This window comes from Eleginops maclovinus, chromosome 12, assembly GCF_036324505.1.
Source record: "Eleginops maclovinus isolate JMC-PN-2008 ecotype Puerto Natales chromosome 12, JC_Emac_rtc_rv5, whole genome shotgun sequence".
NCBI classification, from domain to species: Eukaryota; Metazoa; Chordata; class Actinopteri; order Perciformes; family Eleginopidae; genus Eleginops; species Eleginops maclovinus.
The window spans coordinates 13,057,807-13,078,830 of record NC_086360.1 but is presented as its reverse complement, the minus strand read 5'-3'; the positions used below and the strand labels follow the sequence as shown (position 1 = coordinate 13,078,830).

The following is a 21,024-nucleotide window of genomic DNA, read 5'->3' as shown; positions in this document are numbered from 1 at the left end:
CTTTCACTTCACACACACACACACACACACACACACACACACACACACACACACACACACACACACACACACACACACACACACACACACACACACACACACACACACACACACACACACACACACACACACACACACACACACACACACACACACACACACACACACACACACACACACACACACTGGAGGTCCGATGTGCGTCCCAGAACCCCCATCTGTTGAACCAGCAGTCCAGGTTGGTCTTAATGAGAAATAATGAGCCTTCACTAAATAACAACAGCTTGGAAGAATTTCACCTCCCCACATTTTATTAGAATAGCATCAGCATTACTTCCTATGCATAGTTACAAAATCCATTTGTTATTACTCACAATAAAATGCACTTTCTTTTTAACTGCCTGTTTTCTAATGGTGAAATCATTGACTATTGACATATTTTTATAAATCTCATTGTGACTATTTTTAAGGGCAATTAAGTTAGTAAATCCTGGCTGGATATAGACAAGTTACAAAGAAATGTGTTGCAGTATACTTTGTATTGACATGGGTAATTTTCCCTTCATCTCCTTGATGAAGACATACAAATTCCAAGTACAGGCAGATTAATATCAATGGCCTCTTTAAATTAAGAGCACAAACCTGGAATGAAAGAAGCTCATAGGGGAAACAAACGCCTTCCTTCAACGTTTGACATCTTAAATAAATCAGACCATAAATTGGAATTGCTAGGCCTCTAACAGCTGGCATACCTGTCAGCAAAAACACTGAGTGTGTGTGTGTGTGTGTGTGTGTGTGTGTGTGTGTGTGTGTGTGTGTGTGTGTGTGTGTGTGTGTGTGTGTGTGTGTGTGTGTGTGTGTGTGTGTGTGTGTGTGTGTGTGTGTGTGTGTGTGTGTGTGTGTCTACGAGAGAGCATCAGGCATCAAGTCAAGGAATCCAACTGGCCTTGCACGATTTCAAGCTGGAAGAAAGAAGAGAAAATGTTGGGTGTTTGCTAAAAAAAATACACACAAGAAACACACAAATTCATGGGAAGTCAAGACAAAATAAAAATAAGCCATTAAAAGAATGAGTAGACAGGCAGGAAGATGGATTTTGTCAGGCAATGTCTGTCAATCAGGATGAAATGCAACATGGAAGATAGGCACTGACACAGAACACATTCTTACACACACACTAGATCACACACAAATAACAGACCTTATTGTAGAAGTCAACCAGCTCCTGGTGGTTAAAATCCACAAAGACATCTTCTTGAACCTAAAAAGAGATGCAGAGAAAGAGAGGTAGGGTTAGATAGGAATAAGACTGAGCCAATAACTGAACAAATAAGAAAAAGAAAGATCAGAGGAGCACAAGGACGACAGAGAAGAGGATAAAAAGCAGCAATAAGAGCACATACATAAGAGTAATGACCAAGGCATCTTCACCTGGCTTTCTTGTGCTTTCTATATAAACCTTCATTAATTATTACTGCTCTCTGGCCAGTACTTGCTATCCTCTAAGTCCTATTCCTTAAGAGTGTTTAAAAATACACTGAAGGCCACTACCCACAATCTCATGGCAGGAAACCCATCACTCTCCATTCTGCTAGGCTTCATTTAAAAACAGACTGACTGATGCATCACGTGTAGGAAGATGGATGACACGTTTCAACACTGACATCAAAATAAACACATGCAGTAACTTTGCAAAGCATATATGTAACCCACTTATGTGGGTTTTGGGCATCTGACTTCAATCATCAGAACAAAGTCCATTATATCTAAGTTTTTCAGGTTTAAGAAAGTGTAAAACTCTTTCATTCTGTGTTTCTTTGTTTCCAGATCCTTTGAATTAAGGCCTAAATAAATTGAAAAAACTCAGACGTGATGAAACAATGTATCCACAAAATATATAAATATCTCTCAAATATAGCAAGATGTATTTCAAAAGTGAAAAGCAACAACAGGAAAATATCGTTATGACAGACCGACATTAATAACTGTAACACTTACAACATTTAACATTGATATCACGTTAGTAATACAACTATGAGAATATAATCCAGCTCCATTAAATAATGTGTATTTCTTTTCATTCTCACTTTGTCTCCTTCCCCAATAATAAACATCTAAATGAATTAGATTGATAGCATTGTTTCCTTCTTTTCACATTTTTCATAGTTATCTTCATCATATTAATGTCATCAATTATTTACGCCACAATAATTGTTTCGGGGGAAAACTGATATTTACTGACTGTCAAACTAAAGTAGATAAGAATAAGGAAACGTGTGTCTTGTGAAGCTTGGATCTGAAATAAAGAATTGTGAACACTTCTTCAATCATTTTAAGTGTCTTTCATCTGTTTTCATGCTGTGCAATTTAGTCATTTATATCTTTATGTGGCTACTCTTAGGTTCACATGGGAGCCTTTTGTGATTTTCTCTCAATGAAAAGACCGCAGACATGACTAACTACGGAAGCAAGTTCTGCAGAAAAACATAAGAAACCAAGGGCAACCATCACTGCACTGCATGCTGTCATCATTATCATCACCCCATCACAAATGAAAGCTGAAGAATAATTCACCCCCATGAGTGGGTGTAATGGCGAGACACTTTATCGCACCCATCATTGAGAAAATAGCCATAATATGTGAAATGTTTTCTAGGTAACACAGAAAGGGAAGTCGTGTAGCCAACTAAAGTGCACTCAGTGCTGTCTCGCTAAATGGTGATAATAACAGAGAACTCCAGGTAGTGGGGCAGCAGGAAAGTAAGAAAGAACGCACCACAGGAAAGTAAAAGTAAAATCAACAAAGAAAGAGATCTGTGCAGAAAAAAACTAGAACAACATGTGAGTACACTCTCATTTACAGCTCTCCTCCCAGCAGTTTGGTGCTCAGAGACCAAACAGGGCTTTGGGGCTTGAAGCTAACTGGCTGGCCTGTTGTGTGGGTGGAGGGAGGCCATGTGTCACTGCAAATTAATGACAGAGATATTAATTAGAAGCAACGTTAAAAGTCCATAAAGGAGAAAGCAGAGGGGGAATGCTATCTCTCATCAATGCCACCACACCGCATCAGCGCTACATCACAAGGAAAATGTAGGACAGTGTTGAGTTTAGCTACGGCAGAGGGAGCGCTGCGAGGACAGCCTCTGCACGACAGGTAATAGAACAAGTTATTAAAGTGTTGTTATCGAGTGAGACGCAATGTAAAGAAGAAGCACATCAAAGTTGTTCTACAGGGTGAGAAATCATCCTCAGAGTAAACAAGGACGATGTTAGGAAGTGATTTAAATTGAAATACAAATTGGGCATGCAGTTAAATTAGATGAATGATGAACACACCATCTGCTTCAGCACGGCACTGATATAGGTGACTCTATTGATCTTCACTGCGGCAAACACTAGTATAATGAGCAAAAACCAGCGCTGCATAATCAGTTCTCTGGGTTGATGTGCTTTAGTGAGCGTGGGTCACAGCAACAACACCCATCGAGTTGGAAAAAGAAATAAAAAGTTGTCTGCAAACTGAGCTGTCTCTATTACTGTCTGACAGAGTTGAGACAGGGGGCAACAGGAAATGCAGTTTGAGGATGTGTGAGATATGATGTCGATTAAAACTAAGGTACAATAAAGACAACAACAAACCAGACTGTAATGCTTCCTGTCTGATACACAGGGGTTGAGGATCAAAGTGTGTTCGTGCTTATGTGGATGTGAGATTGACAGTTTTCTGACTGTTTGAGAACTTCCAGGTACTGCCGGGTATGTGTGTGTATTTGGGTGTGTGTGTTTGGCCCATCCCATTGTTCCTCAGGGTTGAAAATTGAAATTTGCTAGGCAGTAACCCAACAAGGCACTGACAGATCTAGGCTAACGCTAATGGGGATAGGGTGCATCATCCTCATCATCACAGCCCTAAACCCCACACACACACACACACACACACACACACACACACACACACACACACACACACACACACACACACACACACACACACACACACACACACACACACACACACACACACACACACACACACACACACACACACACACACACACACACACCTTATCTGCCAAAATCCTGTGTGTCAGATACAGAAAACAGGATTAACCCATAACAATAATCATGAATGCACTTGCATCTGGTGTTCCATATGCACCACATGTAGGAGAATATGTTATGGTGATATAGGCTACACACTAAAGGAGATCCAAAACATGAGAGAGAATAAATTAACAAAACAAATCAAGGACATTTTTTCTAAAAGCATCCCGCCATAATATGAGAGTACAAATTCTTTGGCAGCACTCTGTCATATAGCCTTCGAAAAGGTGACCTGTACAATTCCCCAGAAGACCCTCTAAAGTCAGGAAGGAGTTATTGTGATTATATGGATTACAACAAAAACAAGCTGACAGGAAGAAGACACGAACAAGCAGTTTTTAAACAAACCCAGAGTGAGACAAACGTATTTGCTGAAGAAAACAAAGACCACTGTAAAATAAATACTAAAACTGGCAGCAGTTTCATCAGTTTTGAGACTGTCTTTCTGCATTAACTGTCACCAACTAAACTCCCTTTGAGTTTCAGGTAGAAATTCAAAACAGTGGCTAGTCCTGATTTTTTTTGACAGACAGACATTCTTGGTCTCCAGAAGATAAAGCCTTCTCTCTTTAAATGTTCCTCAAGCAACACTTTCTGAAAACATTTATGTTTTGGTTTCAAGATCTCAAAAGTTATCATAATGAAAACTTAATACAAGATATAGAAATGATGTTAACCAAATGTCCCTTTAAATAAATGGGTGCAAAAGCTGAACAAAAAGATTTATCCACCTAAAGCTAAAAAAAAAACTCTTGGTGTTATCTAGATCAATAACCTGATTACATGAGACCTTTCTAATGATATGAAGCTTTAAGAGGTTTCCACTCTATGTATTTTAGTTGATTGAAAAACTAAATGTTTAAAAATAAATCCTTTTAGCCCATTAAGTGGTTACTAGTGCCAATAGTGTCAGTTTATATAAGACCCCACGTGTACTCCATCGAGCAATAGTACTTTCATACCAAAAGGAGTCTGTGTGAATCGGCCTGGGTGGATGCAAAAAGTCACTCTTCATCAATTATTTGAGCAATAAAGAATAGCTTGATTTGAATTACTTGGGAAAGCAGTGAGTGAGTGCTTCTCAGTAACTGCTTTTATCGAGTAGGAAACTCAAGAAAAGTTGACAAGGAATGGAGATTGATAAAAACACAGAGGGGAGAAATAGGTATGAGAGAGAAAAGCAAGACAGAGATGAGTAGAACATGAAGAGACACAATGACAGAGAATGAGAGCTAAAGACAAGAATGTAAAGTTGTGAGAACCCACGAGAGCTTTTATTGAAACAAACAACCAAAAGCATCTGAAACATGAATCTGTAAAAAATTCACTGACTGAAATATGTTGTATATTAAGGTTCCATTTTTGAATAATATAAAACAAAAATGTAACTTCCTTGTAACAATTAAGCATTTTTTTAAGTCATAAAGAGAGAAAATTAACACTTTTTGTCTTGTGTGTGTAGTGTGTGTGTGTGTGTGTGTGTGTGTGTGTGTGTGTGTGTGTTGGGGGGGGGGGGTGAAACTGTCGGTAGAAGCAACCATAAAATATGTATTGCAAAGTCCAGACACGACAAGAAGTGATGCAAATCAATCTCAAGTGTCAACAGCAAGTGTCAATCAATCTTCTGCAATCTACTCAAATGTCATGTGTACTCGGGTGAAGGGTGGACTGTGTTTAGGAGAAAGTTGAGAGGTTTTGATATATACTTCATGTGTATTGACACCATCTTGTAGATCAGCATTTGACAATTTGAAAACAGTTGTGTTGGGTGTGCTCTGTTTCATATAATTTATTAAAGAACATCTTTATTGTTCTCTTTAGCTCTTTTTCATTCAACATATTTAATGTTATACCTAAATCTGATTCTTTGTATGAACATTATCTTTACTCTAATTCATTTCCCAGTCTTTGATTTTTTCTGTAAAGCGCAACGTTTAAAAAGTCCATTATAAATACAATTTGCTTACCTGCTTGCATGCATTAGATTATATTTTTGTCCTTGCTAACTCGTATTAATTTGTCACAAACATCCTTGTTAGCCTTTTAAAATTATATTTAGTATTCCTTGTCCTGTTTATTGTTGTTGTATAAGACAATAGTTTATAAGTCTGTAGAGTATTGATGATGAACTAAACTCAAGGACATGCTGTTCATGGGAAGTTATCTTCCAGGTGTGTGCTCTTGCTTGTTCTTGATTTTTAACACAGTGCATTATAGGGAGACGTTGAGTTGTGTCGCAGTACATTTGAAATAAGTGTATGTTCTTTGTCAGATGAACCGGCATTGTTGTGCCAAGACACTCTCTTTAGTGTCAGATCTCCAGTGGGTTGGCTGACTGGTGCAGAGACTGGAACACCAAATCCAGAAATGATGTCACATTTATACCTCAATTAGCAGGGGATAAAAAAAATAATAGCTGTGAAAAAAACAACCCAGAAGACTTCTAAGTTGCATTTATAGTAACACAAAGTGTAAAGCGTGTTTATTTTTTAGGTCTTGAGATTAACCCCTAAATGTTTCAACACACGCTTTGAATCCACAGATCTTGGCAGCATTTCAAATGCAAGTAATATTAATTCTAACACAATTATCACTTTCATAAATAGCACAAATCTTGACAACTGTGTCTATCTGTGATGATAAAAACATTATTATCCTGCTTTACTGCTCATAGACACACCATTCAATGGGTATCAAAAGAAAGGGTTCATATAATTTTGGCAGTGCAGGGCTCTGCAGAAAGAGGAGGTGTTACATTATACAGAAGGTCCTCTGTGACTTTGCTACATTACATCTTCTGAGACTCGGAGCTCTTTGACAGTTTGTCCGATTGGCGCTCTCTGCCTTCGCCGACTAGCTGTTGACTTTTGCCAGACAGAAAAAAATCCTGACAGTGAAAGACAGAAAAAGAGGCTGCATGCACAGGAGGCTGAGCTGTCGGATTTTGGCAAACCTTTATCCCTTAACACAATCATAACAAATACCATGTTCCCTTATCTGGCTGCTTTACTGTAATTTAAATATACAGACACTCTTCTTTATTTAATTGGGTTTCACCACACATCCTGACCATCATCAATAGTAAAAACAATGTCTACACTCCTCGCTGTTACACTATTATGTTGCCATGGTGGAGACATCATTTCAAAATCCTGATGACAGAGTGACTCCTGGTTTATCTGGTCTATCAACTTCTCTGCATGCTGCAACTGATTCTGTCTGTCTGTCTGTCTGTTAGCTCACAGCAACAATAATATATGTGTCTTCACTGTTCAGTCAGTTAGCTTACAACACACACTTCTCTGCCAACCTGTCTTCCTGTCCTCCCTGTGTCTTTGTGCCAGCCTACATTCACAAGCTTCCCTTGGCTGTCTGAGCTGCATCCTGCCATTTTGCTGAAGGATGATCAGCGGGGGAAGTTTTATGAGGAGGAGAGATGAGGGGGGCTGTCTGTCACTGGGTGTGCATGCAGGTGACAGCACAAAACTGTGGCATGGAAACACCGGGTAATATATTCTACAAAAAAAGATAATTAAGTTCAATAAAGTCGCATTTCATCCCCAATAAACACTCTTGTTCCCTCAGAAATGATGAAAATAATGTTTATAACTCAACTGCTTAGTTTATTCTATGCAAGTTAAGCTAAGAAACATCTTCATATTACATACTTATTGAGACATCAAGCAACACTTTTTCTTAAAAAGAAGCTCAATCTGCTTGAAGATGCTTGCATTTGCTCGGCTGCATAGCTGTCTGTCACTACCATCAGTTACTCTGAGAAATGCAGCTGTGCTGTCATCTCACAAAAAGTCCTTTAATGTCTCAATAAAGATTGTTGTCGTTTGCGTCAGTGCTTCAGGTGTGCTGCATCCTCTTTTATGTTGAGTTGCCTCTGTCCATCTGTCTGTACCTTGTCAAGACTTTGTCTAGTTTATGGCCTCCTTACTCTCTGTGGAGGGGGAGGAACACGGATGGAGAATCAGGGGCAGTTCAAAGGTTCATCTGAGAAGAACAATGGATATCTAATTGGCCTAAGCATTATGCTGAGCTTAATTAATAGCTTTTTTCTCATTATGGCACACTAATCAAACTAAATGTAATATGTTTTCCCAACTATGTCTTGCAAACGAGAAGAGGATGGCATAACAAGGCAATTACAGTATTGTGACTATTGAACCCTAGAACGTTCAAGATGACATGAGCTATTAAATTCAGGATTTCTCAGACTGGCATGTTGCTGGGTATTCCCTTAGCCAGTAAGCTGAGTAGCTATTGTTGCTGTAGTGTGTGTGTGTGTGTGTGTGTGTGTGCGTGCGTGCGTGCGTGCGTGCGTGCGTGCGTGCGTGCGTGCGTGCGTATACAGAACAGACTATTAGCATTTGGACTAGATCAAGTGTAAACTGTGATTAATTTACACATAAGTGGTCGTTAGTTGGTGTAATGAAACTTGGATCATTTTTAACCCTAAACATTGTGCTGTTTAACTATGTCACAATACCAGAAATAGAGTGGTTGATACCAACACTATTCCATCATTCTTCATACCAATTTAATACCACGGTATAAAAACAAACAAAACAATAAATCCCATGTGCTTCAAATACCCTCCTTTATTACCTTTGAGTCTTTTCAAAGGGATGTTTTTGTAGGGATTTATCAGTTCATAATTCCCTTTCTCAAATCTTTTTCATATTGCTGTGGATCAAGTGTTTGATTGAGCCAAAGAGAGAGAAAGAGAGGGAGTTCGCCGACAGTAAACAGCTGTGAGAGGCAGCAGAGGATACTATTTTGGCCCAGGTCGCACGGTCATACTTCTGTGCTTTAGGAACCAAAATTCAACATTTCTTATTACCCTACAGATTTTATCACATTAACAAGATTGGATTCCATGAGTAATTTTCTTATAATTATTCAGCAGCCAGTAACTCCACACAAACAGTAATGTGTCAGTCAACAACAACAAAAATAAATGATTAGTTCAGAAAAAAACGACATGTTTAATCTTCCCATGACCCTTTGAGCCTGGAACTGTTCAGGAAAAAGAAAAAAAATCTATAGGACCCACTTATTGAAAGGGGGGCACCATGAACGCGTCTCCACATCCACGGCAGCGCCCTGTAGCCATCGCAGAGTGAGAGACAGAACTTCAAACCTTCAGCCATTCACTAAACAGCCTGTCGACTACAACAAATAGAAGCTGTCAAACACAAACACTGGAAACTGTCAGTCACTTCTGCTATTTATAACAGAATTCAGATATGTGCACACACATGCAGGCCCACACAAACAGACACATGGACACGTTCCTATTCTCCCAAATAAATATTCTTCAAATATATTGGGGGAAGACAAGTTATTTTCCAAACATCTATTATACTCGTGAAATTCAAGATGACATGATGGAAAACCCTTCCTGTACAGTAAGGGGCTTCCCAAACACATGTGAAAGGGCAAAGCAAGTCACTCAGTTTTTGTCATTACTGTGACTCAACACACCTGGAAATGAAGAGAAATAATTCATTCAATCAGTCTGAGTATTATTTTAGCCCTCTTAACTATGCTTCCTTTTTCAACAGGCCTTTTGATAACACTCTCATTCTATCCAAACAATGAAAACCACAGGGTATAAATAATAGCAAAGAGGAATGGAGTGTATGCTGCTACCCAAGAGAAGAGAGAGTGGGAACTTTGACAACAATCAAAAGAAAAACAATGCAGGCAAACCAATAAACAAACCGCCTTTTGCTTTGTGTTGTGGGGAGACAGGGCTGAGAGGAGAAACCAGGTTTAAGGCCTGACAGGATCAACACACCGACACACACCGACACACACACCGACACACACACACACACCGACACACACACACACACACACACACACACACACACACACACACACACACACACACACACACACACACACACACATCTGTAACACTCCTACAAACACACACAATCGCAAGGCTGCACATGCACATATACTGTACAGTGATGGGCATGTGTATACATAGGTATGCATGGGAACAAAAGCCCAGTCACACACCGACCAGAACCAACAATAATCACACAAAAATATGCAGGTAAGCAAACACATACATATGCACACACAAGCACTCACAAAAAAACACTTATTTATATCTGTTGTGTGTGTTATTAACTGGATGTTATTCAGCACTATTAATGATATAAAAGCCATCCAGACAATTAATTTGCATTTCAAAGAAATTGTGAGTTTTTCGGGTTGTCTTAGTCAAGTTTTGTTAATGTTTGCCTTTTATTTCAATTTATTTAGTTGTCCTTTAAATTAGTACATTCTATATTTGAATGCCTAACATGCTCAGTCACAATCACTGTGTCTGTGTCTCTTCCTGTTGAGGTGATTCGGTCTCCCTGTCCCTCTCTCATCTTGTCTCCATCTCTTGTTGGCGAGATGCAACCACCCCTCCTGATTTATTCCTTTTCTTTATCTCTGGAACTTCGCCTCGGTCCCTGTCTTTCCTTGCATTAAGTGACGCTTTGTTATAAACAGCCCATCAGTGAGCTGTCCATCCATAGCCCGGCTGTGGACTGACATTTATTAAGAGTCAGCTTTGCCTGCAGTGTCCCTGCCTCCCTCAGCATCCCCACATGAATACAGAGAACCAATTAGAGGAGGAACAGGACATATGTCTACATGCTCGGAGAGGATAGGCCACAAACACAAACAAACACCTTAACAGATATGGCAGACAGATGGAGGAATGGATGGAGGAAGAGGGTAGAGGATAGAGTTTGAATATATCTCTTTAATAGTTGAGCGGCTCAAAAACGAAGTTACTTCAAGGAACACAAACAGTGAATTTCTTTGAAATGGGAGCACTAAATGAGTGCTGTAGCAAAATGCAGAAGACAAAAACTGTTATAATAAAAGTGACAAAAAAATGCTTAATAAATACACGACCCCTTCATTCAAGAGATTAAACCCTGACACAGAAACTGTCATTCAACAAGGACGAGGCTTGACCTTTTAAAACAGCAGGAGGTAAATACTGGGGCTAAACAAATAACTTCTTTGGTCGTGGGCTAGTAGGACAATGGCTATTTTGCCTATTGGTTTTGTCTCACATGGATAAAGTCACCTGTGTCCTGTCCGTGCAGTTTTCGGGTGTTTACTTGTTCCTTATTTGTTTGTGTGCGTGTATTGTCCATCCACCTCCTCAATTAGAATCCACCACATCCTGTGTTGTGGTTGGGCACAATGGGAACATACCTTTGCTCCCATTGGAGCATACTATTCCCACATCCCCCTCCTGAATCTTCACATGCTATGCAGCAAGACACAGTGCAACAGGAATATGAGTGACACATATTTAAGCTCGTGATCTACATGTGAAGGATCCATTAAAGCATTAATAGATGGGAGGAGACAGGAAGACAGGAAGAATACATTTTGCCTTTCATACACAAGTCTCCATTCTGCAGAAGTTCAATGTTGAATTAGACAGAACTTTTATTAATAGAGATCCAACGTTTGCATGCTAACGAGCATCTGGCATGCAAGACAACAGTAGGCAGCACAGGAAGTTGACTCCGTGTACAAGGTAGGAGACCTGTTTAACAAAACATGTCACTCGCTGTCATGTTATATTGCTCTCCACAAGAAAGAAAGTCTTTGTTATCGGCACCCGAGTGATTTCAAGTCATTTTAAAAGATGTACTTGGTTCATCTACCTTGCAAAGTCTCCCTTTAGAGTCATATCCTAAGATTTGAAAATGTTTCCAGGACACAGCGCTTACTTCCTGGTCTCTAGTCACTGGTTTGTGTGCTACGTGATCAACACTAATGTTGTAATATTGTGCCTATCTTGACTGGCAAGTTGTCTGCATTTTTTAAAAGCTTGAATTCTGTAAAATTGTCAAATATAAGAACTTAAGTTGCTACAGAATCGTTTACAAAGAAGGAGTGGTTTTGTGGTACTGAATAAGGAAAACAGTGAAAACGAGTTCAAATTTCGCAGACGCTTTTATCCAAAGCGACTTATAATAACTGCCATAAACCGTACAGATACAAACAAAACACCAAGAAAAATACAGGTATATTCGCTTCAAAATAAGCCAAACTATTGTAGTACATTCATTTCAATTGGCTAAAATCTTTTTGGACAGATGGGATCTCAGTCTGAAAATCGGTAATAGACTTTCTGTTTTACACACCACATGTGTAAAACAGGTTTTATTCACGATCAATAGCAATGAATTCAAATGTCATAATTTACAATAAAATAAATAACTTTTATGTGACTTTTATGTATGTATATAGACATTTCGTCATAGGCGAAGAGTCTGAACGTGAAAAAACTAAATGATTAATGCTCTTAGTTACACCTTTACACTTTAGTTTATGCCATGTCCAAATGTCTGCTGGGAAAATGGTCTAAAGGCGTTTACAGCTTAGAACGCATGATGAAAGGAGAAAAAGGGGGGGACACAGACAAAGAGTAAAAGAGAGACGGACGGACAAGAGGGGTCATGTGCTGGGGGTCATTTGTCCGGTCATTAGGTTGCCCAGTTAATGAAATAATAGAATAAAAAAGAATCTCTCTGTACTTTCCAACACAGGCACTAGTTGTTTCCGTGTGGAGTGTCCTATTTCACCCACCACTTACCAGTGAATACACACACACACACACACACACACACACACAGCTGTCAGACTCGAGGTGGGCAAGGGTGGGATTTTCACACGGCTCGCTCCCCAGAGCCCATTCAGTACAGTAGGCAGCATAGCAGCAGGACACACAAACAAAGCTGGGATTGTCTGCACCCAGTGGGCCACGCACTCACTGAACTAGAATGACAGAAACACACTGAAGCAGGGATGCCGATACAAACACAGACTCACAACGGACATTGCATTCAGAGCCTTTTCACTGCCATGCTGAGGCCTACAGAGCTAACTCTTTTCAACAAAATGCACCAAGTCACTATCTAATCAACTTGTTAACTCAATCAACTAATGGACTCAACCGAACGAAACTCCCAGCCTCACTTTTTGGTAAGATGAGGCACATGACACTGCTCTGGGTTGGACCCAATAAACGTGCAACAACAAGCATAAATATTCTGTTTATCGCAGACAAACTGTGCTGAGCCAAATGCACTTTGATGCAAGTTCAGATGTCCCACTTTCTTGGCCCCCCCTGTAGTGTCATAAAATGATTTTCACTTGGCATTTTTAAGCAGTTAATTCATAAATAATGGCCACCTCCAACACTTACAGACTTTACAGAAATAAACAGCGAAATGCTTCTTTTTGCTTTTATATTATGTTCTGCTTATCTTATTTTGCATAGCCGTAATACAAACTGTCTTTTTTCTGTCTCATAAGCGTGCATTGATACAGTAGCTAACGAGAATAGAGACAACGCATACAAAAGAAAGGAATATAAGTAACAGTAGGTCATTATTAGCTATTGTATTTAAGTTTGGAGATTGTGTTGCAAATGTTCTTTTGAATATGTACACACACTCATACAGTTTGATTTTGGCAGCGTGGTGAATAAAAAGGCTTCTTCTTTTTTAAAAACAAGTATTTCCAAGGGCTTTCTTTCTCTCTTCTTTCTCTCTTAACGGCAGTAGTCTTCTTTCATAAAACACATGGCCTCTGTTAAGTATGTTCTCTTCTGCCCTCTCTATGTATGTAGGTGCACAGCTTTGTAGCAAACTAAAACACACTTTCAAGAAAGGTTGCAGACCGCAGTTGGCCTTTGAAGAAAGACACTATGAGTCAACACCGTTAAAAGCAACCTGTCTTGGATTCATCACTATAAATAGTCCGATGTCAATACTTACACATACTGATTGCTCTCAACAGACGCTGCAAGATTTAACCGACTAAAGATGAAAAATGAAGGTATAAACCAACAGGTTTGTTTTAAAGAGTTCAAACTGTTGAATTGGATTAAAAAGTAAATGAATCATTGTATTAAAAAACAAAGCTACCTTCATTGGGTCCTGTGACAAACCTTATCGTAGAAGATCATCCTTGGGTCTTCTAGATTCGTGCATAATGACTTCCTTGGGAAGCAAAGCCAACCCTAAATGGGCTTTTAGCATTTCTTTAATTAGTCAAAGCTTGTGAGTATGTGGATGTAACACTAAGATAATTACAAGCTGAAAGAGACATTTGTTGGGTACTGATGAGACTATGGGTTTCCACTGGATATAGAAATCATACAAAACACACCACCAATGTCAGAAGATGATGTTATTCTCATTGCTTCACACTGCTGACTATATTGTTATTCAGGCAACAATTTGGTAAATAACCATAAATCTGGTCTACATCTGGCAGGGTGCGTGCATTTGTGGTGCTTCAGAGGCAGCATGGTAACATCTATGCAAGTCAGTGGCCTCTCTGAGTTAGCTGACTATGACTGGGACTACCGCACTACCGCCACATCCTTCAAGCTGGCCGCTTGCTGCTTAGCAGCCCTAACTTTAATGAAATGCAAGCAAGGAATACACAAACACGCATGCACACACACAACCATATGTTATGCTTCTTGTGGTGTCAGTGACTCTTCTGAACTTCTATGACAAATGCTCTATGAACCTTTCCTCCCCTCTTTCTCTGTGTGATGCTCAAACTTCCCTCTAGTGAGGCAGAGCCACATTATTATTCAACCACATCGGAATATCTCCCTCTCTTCCAGAGGGAAATATGACAGCTCCTCAAGCCCTACCCCCCCTCATACTGTGGTCAGTGTCGTAGAGAAACAGAGTCTGGTTATGATCAACTTAAGTTGACACGTCTGCAATGCGTCATCTACCATATGCTGTGGTTGCTGGTTTCTCCATGGCCTTACTTTCTATACGCCCAAAGCAATATAAGATGAATATGTTTTTCTCTCATTGATTTGATGAATTGCCATCGGCTTAATTCAATACGTATTTATGGTGCTGCATATTATGACAGAAATCAATCATTCAAGCTTTCTGGCAGAAGTATTTAAACTTACAAAAAACAAACTAATGATGGTTCGTAGATCCCTCCTCATGTATCAGCCAGGTTACATCACAGATCCACCCAACATAAGCAGAGCCAAAGGAAGAGATCACTACACAGCATGCCATACAGAAGAGTTTGTCAATTTTTAATAAGTAAATCTGGGGCACTTTCCTTATCGAAGTCACACTTTGTGATGTTTGGCATAAATGACAATCCAAACCACTGTATATAAAACATCTTTATTCTGCATGTTACATTGCAGCACATTTTCTGCTCAAAAGAAATACAATATACTGAAGCTACATTCACCTTTTGAAGGGGCATGACAACTACTCACAATAAAGGAAATACATGCAGGCAGAATTTTGGATGATTGATTTAACCTCTCCATATGGGGCAGAGGAAGGAAGCTGTGCAAGTCATTAAGTTTTTACTACATCAAACCATTCTCCCAAACACCTACTGTATGTTAAACAATCTTAGTCTGACAAACTGCAATGGTTCAAGACTTTTTCATTGATGTATGAACTTGAAAACTTGACAAAAGCCACAAGAGAATTTTTCAATCCAGAAGAACCTTAAAAACTCATTTGAGACAAGGCTCAGACATCTTTTCATCATCTTAAGAGGAAACCTAAGGTTCCAGCTTGTGGTGAATTTGTGTAATGTGAGCAGAGGAGCGCAATAAATTATATTTTTTCACCTCTCTCCCACATTCCCCTGAAACCTCCCACTCGTATTTCACACAATTTCACTTTACTTTCACTTGTGTCTTCCCAAAAAAAATGCACATTTTAAGCTCCTACCGGAGTATTTCACTCAGTCCTGCTGCTTCAATACTGGGCTACAAAAAAAGCTGTGCATTGATGGGAAGTTGCTCTAGATAAGAAACTCAGCTCGATGCCAGCTTAACATGAGTGTAATCTCATCTTTCTTTCTTACACATCTCATCTTTTATCAGGTAGTGTCTGTGAGGGGGTAAGGGTGCAGAACTGCAGAAGAGCCTGTCTGCTACTGACCTCCTTTGTTAACATTTATTCAACAAATGATCTAACAAATGACAAACTAGAGCATATGAATAAAGTACACAACATTGAATACTGTGGGGGAAAAAGACAAAGACAGAGCGAGTAGGAGGATGGGAAGAGAAAGAAGAGATGGGATAAGGACGAGAGGAAGCGGGAAAGAAAGCGAGAGAAGTTAATCCATTTCATAGTCACCCACCACACCACCCTTCATATGTGGTCTGTGGGAGTGGCAAGGGCTGGGCTGGCCTAGATACATGCAAAATGAATAAAGCCATAATATCCTTTGATACAAGTCTTTGAAAACATGTTCAGCTCCAAGCAGCATCTGTTCCTACTTTTAATCTGGTTAGGGTGTTTCTCTAATTCCAGCCGAGTATTATCCTCATCAGCAGGCGTTACGGATATGAGGATGTGACATGATCAATGGGATGCACTAATTTGGCGGAAAATAATGTCAATAACCCTTTTTAATTCAATTTTTCAGAGTAGATATTTAACTCAGTCAGACATTTTGAGATGTATAAAGCAGCACCTGTGAACGAAATACAATATAAACACAACTATGATAAATTATAAATCAGATGGGTTGGGTGTATTTCTGGAAGAGTGGAGGGTTTGATAGTTGGCTCTCAACAATCTGTCCTATGTGGCCTATTTAGCTCAACAAACATTCAGCATCTGAAAACGACCAGACCTCAAAGTGTGTGCAGCCTCTCCCCGCGCTCGTCATTACCATGTTTGTTTATCTACTGCTCGCTCCCTCAAAGGAACACGCAGCCTTGTTAAGGAGGGAGAAGAAAGCTTTAAAAGTGAAAATAAGGCATACATTTCGGTCCGGTCCCAGGACGACGCACGGAACCAAGCTATTTCCATAATGGTAACTTAACAGGAGCTAGCCAGCAGAGCGAGGGGCACGTCGCCCTCATTAAGGCACTCGCTCAGGAACAGATTAGCGCTTCATTAACATACAGAGAGAAGCCGGGGAAATTACCACTCTCCATTTCACAGTCTAAAAGCCAGGCAAAAATCAGAGTTAGAGATAAGTGGTGGGGAAAAGATGGACTCAATTTGGAGGAAAATAAAAATCAATGTATGGTATAAAACTTGCCCGAAATTGTCTAACTGAGGATGTGTGACACAGAGTTACCTCTCTGTCCGTCTGTATTCCTTCAGTCTTTATTAATCTCTCTGTCATTCTCTCTGCTACTCAATATTTCTATCACTCTTCTACATTCACACTGCCTCTTGCTTCTCTGAAAGAGGTCAGACTGGACTTCATTATATAAGTTAAAAGAGAATGAGAGTGGTTGTCCTGGCGTTTTTTCTAATACCATATATTGCATTATTACCCGCATCAACAAAGCTAGACTTCCTCCTCCTAATGAGCCTGGTGCTAGAGGCTGAGGAGAGCCAGCAGGACCGTGTGCTGAACAATTAACTGGCTTTTAAAGGAATCAACCTACTGACAGGGCATATTCAAGCTATAGATTCAAAAGTTCATTTATAATCAATTCCCTAAACTACACCAAAAATGAACATCAGAAGAGCTTTATCTTACTGGCTATAATGTGGTAGATGCAGCTCCTCTCTGTCCATTCAGACTCAAAAGTGAAAGATCAAGAAGCAGGTTCTGGAGGGAAGTGAGATCAGGGATTCTCAGGCTAATGCTCCAAATGTGTTTGGATATTGTGCAGAACAAATGTGTGTACGGTTAGTCTGCCATCTACCTTTCAATGTCCTATTCTATAGGTCAGAAATCCCTCAGAAGATTAGATTTATTGGGCCTAATTGGTGAAATTACCTGTCATGAGAAGGTAAAGAAATACCCCGACCTTATGGAGGGAAACTACCTGCAGTAGGACACTTCCATAAAGGCATGAAATTAACTTTTCTAATGTCTAACTTTATCTTGTGACTTTTATGCACTGTCTAAAGGTTTCTGACCCCAACTTCCCTGAATATTCTAACCTTTCTGAGATATTTAATTGGGGACAGACCTGCCATTTCGCTCTGCCCCATTAACATTTAGCATTTTTGAGATTTAGGATGTTTTAACTTTTGATGCTTATAGCAGTATCCTGCATAATCATTATGGAAACTGTGACCCAGAAGCTTTGCTCGGATCCAATTAGTAAAACAGCATGCTATGGGAATCTGACATCGTTTTAAAAAACATGAAAAACCTTTGCATTACCTTTCTTTTTCTCTTCTGTGGCCGCCTGCTGTTATTAAAGAATATAGTTACCCACCTGGTCAGAAATACATTTTCCTTTTTTCCCTCTTTATGCCATCGACACCTTGTCTTTCTTGTTCCTGGGCTCTTGTGGCGAAGCTGATTATCTAAAGGTTGGGGGGATTATTATTACCCACATTCCCTGAGCTGACATTGGCCAGGAGGCACTCAGACTGAACAATGTGCCCCAGGCAAATGAGCTGTGCTTCATTCTGTAAAGAAGAGAATATGCGTCCAACCTCGATGAACTCACGCTTACGGAAGGCACTCATTTGAAACTGACGATCTCTATCCTAAACTAAGAGGAAAGGTCAGACATGAGATAAAAGCAAAGAGGTAAGTTTATAGCTTTACGTGAAAGAACTGTGATAAATCCTCTCCACTATCAAATTTCCTCTCTGATTAGATGTTATAACCAGCTCAAGAAACAAATGCAATTATTATAAAATAATTGATCCACTAACATAACATGTTAATTCCAGTACACTAATGTAAGAAGTAAAAAAAAGCAAAACAAAAATATTTGGAGAAGGCTCTACTGCTGCAGAAAAACTCTTGTGTTCCTCACAGTGATTTAAAATGCACTTGGAAATTACAAAAACTTTCTACTGAAAAATAGTCTGATTTCCCCTGAGAATATTTATTTATTTATTTATTTGAATCCAATTTCCCCCCATATTTCAGTTTTTCTCATTAATTAAAAGTTTGGTTTTGGAATTCAAAAACAAAATTTACTCACAGTTTGGTCCTTTGGTATTAGGGATAATTTGGTCAAATCTTAAGCAGATTTCTAAATTGAAGCAATACCATAAACAGTGGGATTAAAATAAATTAAATTCCTACACAGACACCAACACTTTTTAATTGACACACACAAACTACACTGTATGGAGGTAAAAGTGTTGGTGGGAGGTGGTACTTTGATAAAGAATGTGATTAGTGTGCTATATATTAAACTTATATTAGAATGGTGGAGGGATTGCCATTCAAATAAGCCTGTTACTGTATTTGGGACACATAGTGTGATTTAATTAATTAAATACTGCTATTGTACCACCCTCCTCTCCTTAAACACCTGTAGGCTGTAGATAGGATTAAATATTAAATGAACCATACAGACAGGACCATTACTGGCAGAGGGAATACTAAATTACAGCATAATGAGCTCAACCTGGGCTGCGAGGTTCAGTCACATGTGAAACAATCCCCTCTTATTAGCCGGCGCTGTACCTCAGGTGTCAGACTCAGCCACTGAGCTGTAAATTGAGTTGGAGGCAGGAAATCACGCTGACTTTTGACCCTAATGTGTAATATTAAAGGAGCAGTTGGACTTTTTTGGTAATATACTTGGGCTTTCGATCATTGACTTTCAGCTCCTCATCCAATAAGGAAGAGGAGGCTTTAAGTGCTGAACATCTATATGTTTGAAGAACAGAAAAAAATGCATTTTGGAAAAAAATGTTTTTTTATACGACTTGGACACGGTCAAGATATTGCTATATTAACTAATATTGGCAACACAATATTCTTCTGATTAAACATTTTTTCAACAATCGTACCAAGCTTTTAATAAAACACAATTTCCTTAACTCAGACCTGAATGCTTTAAAGCATTGAATTCCTGAAATAAAATCCAATCCTGCAAAATAACACATAGCCACCTCATCCCAATGCAGTAGCCCAGATTCCTTTCTCTCTTTCAACATCTCACAGAGGGGGAAAAACTGATATGAGAGCTTTGACTGTACTTTTTCGTTGAAGTGTGAAAAGTAAACAAAGCCCAAACAAAGGGGGGGGAAGAAGAGCAAGAAAGCTTCAGGTGTCATCCAGATTCCACAGCTATCCTTCAGTCTTTCATGACCAAATCAAAACATACCCAGTGTGTCTCGTCTCCATGCTCAGCCCTTTTACTGCCCCCCCACCATGCCCCGGCTGCTCCATCCATCCATCAGCCGTGTTTTTCTAACCTGAAAGCACACAGGCTCATACAAAAATATACAAAACAAACCAGGCCTTTCCATTTAACACACACACACACACACACACACACACACACACACACACACACACACACACACACACACACACACACACACACACACACACACAACACACACACACACACACACACAGATATCACCACCTTTAACCCTTCCTGTCTCCACACTCAAGTCGTGATAGCTTCCAAGATGTGAGAGGCAGTACAGGCATAGCCTCTGCCGAGCCTCCTGAAATGCTAGAGTTGTTTTTAAGCCACACTTTCACTATCTCAAGTCAAAATGCTTTATGCAAGGAAACTCATCATCACGCAAACTTTTGAAAGGGCTCTGAAAGGTTTTCCCAATGTTTTAAATTGAGGTTGCATGCTGTCTCGCTCAAAAATGGATGACTTCCCTTTTAAGTGCCTTCGTGAGAATGCAATTCCAAGCTCAACTTCTGCATTTACAGGGAGGTGCCATCTAAGTGGTGCCTGTGTTAATAATAAACTCTAGCCCATGTTACAGGTATGCAAAGCAAAGCCTCAGACTAAAACCTAATTTGGGATATTCAAGATAACTTGAGAGTTTTAAGGGCAAGACTGGAAAGACTAAAATATGCCTTTAGATGAAAAAGACTGAGTAACAAACCTTTTAAAAAGGTGCCGTGTGTGTGTGTGTGTGTGAGAGAGAG

The 21,024-nt window shown here is 39.5% G+C and overlaps 1 protein-coding gene across 1 annotated transcript in view; it reads right to left on the bottom strand.

Moving 5' to 3' along the window:
* Window positions 1-278: 278 nt before the first annotated feature.
* Window positions 279-21,024, bottom strand: part of commd10 (COMM domain containing 10) — a 49,410-nt gene continuing 28,664 nt past the window's right edge. Inside the window, exons 6-7 of the mRNA XM_063896420.1 lie at window positions 1,202-1,261; window positions 279-962 (exon numbers count right to left, since the gene is read on the bottom strand). Of these exons, the coding sequence (XP_063752490.1) occupies window positions 924-962; window positions 1,202-1,261 (99 nt within the window). The 3' untranslated portion in view covers window positions 279-923. The remainder of the gene's footprint in view (window positions 963-1,201; window positions 1,262-21,024) is intronic.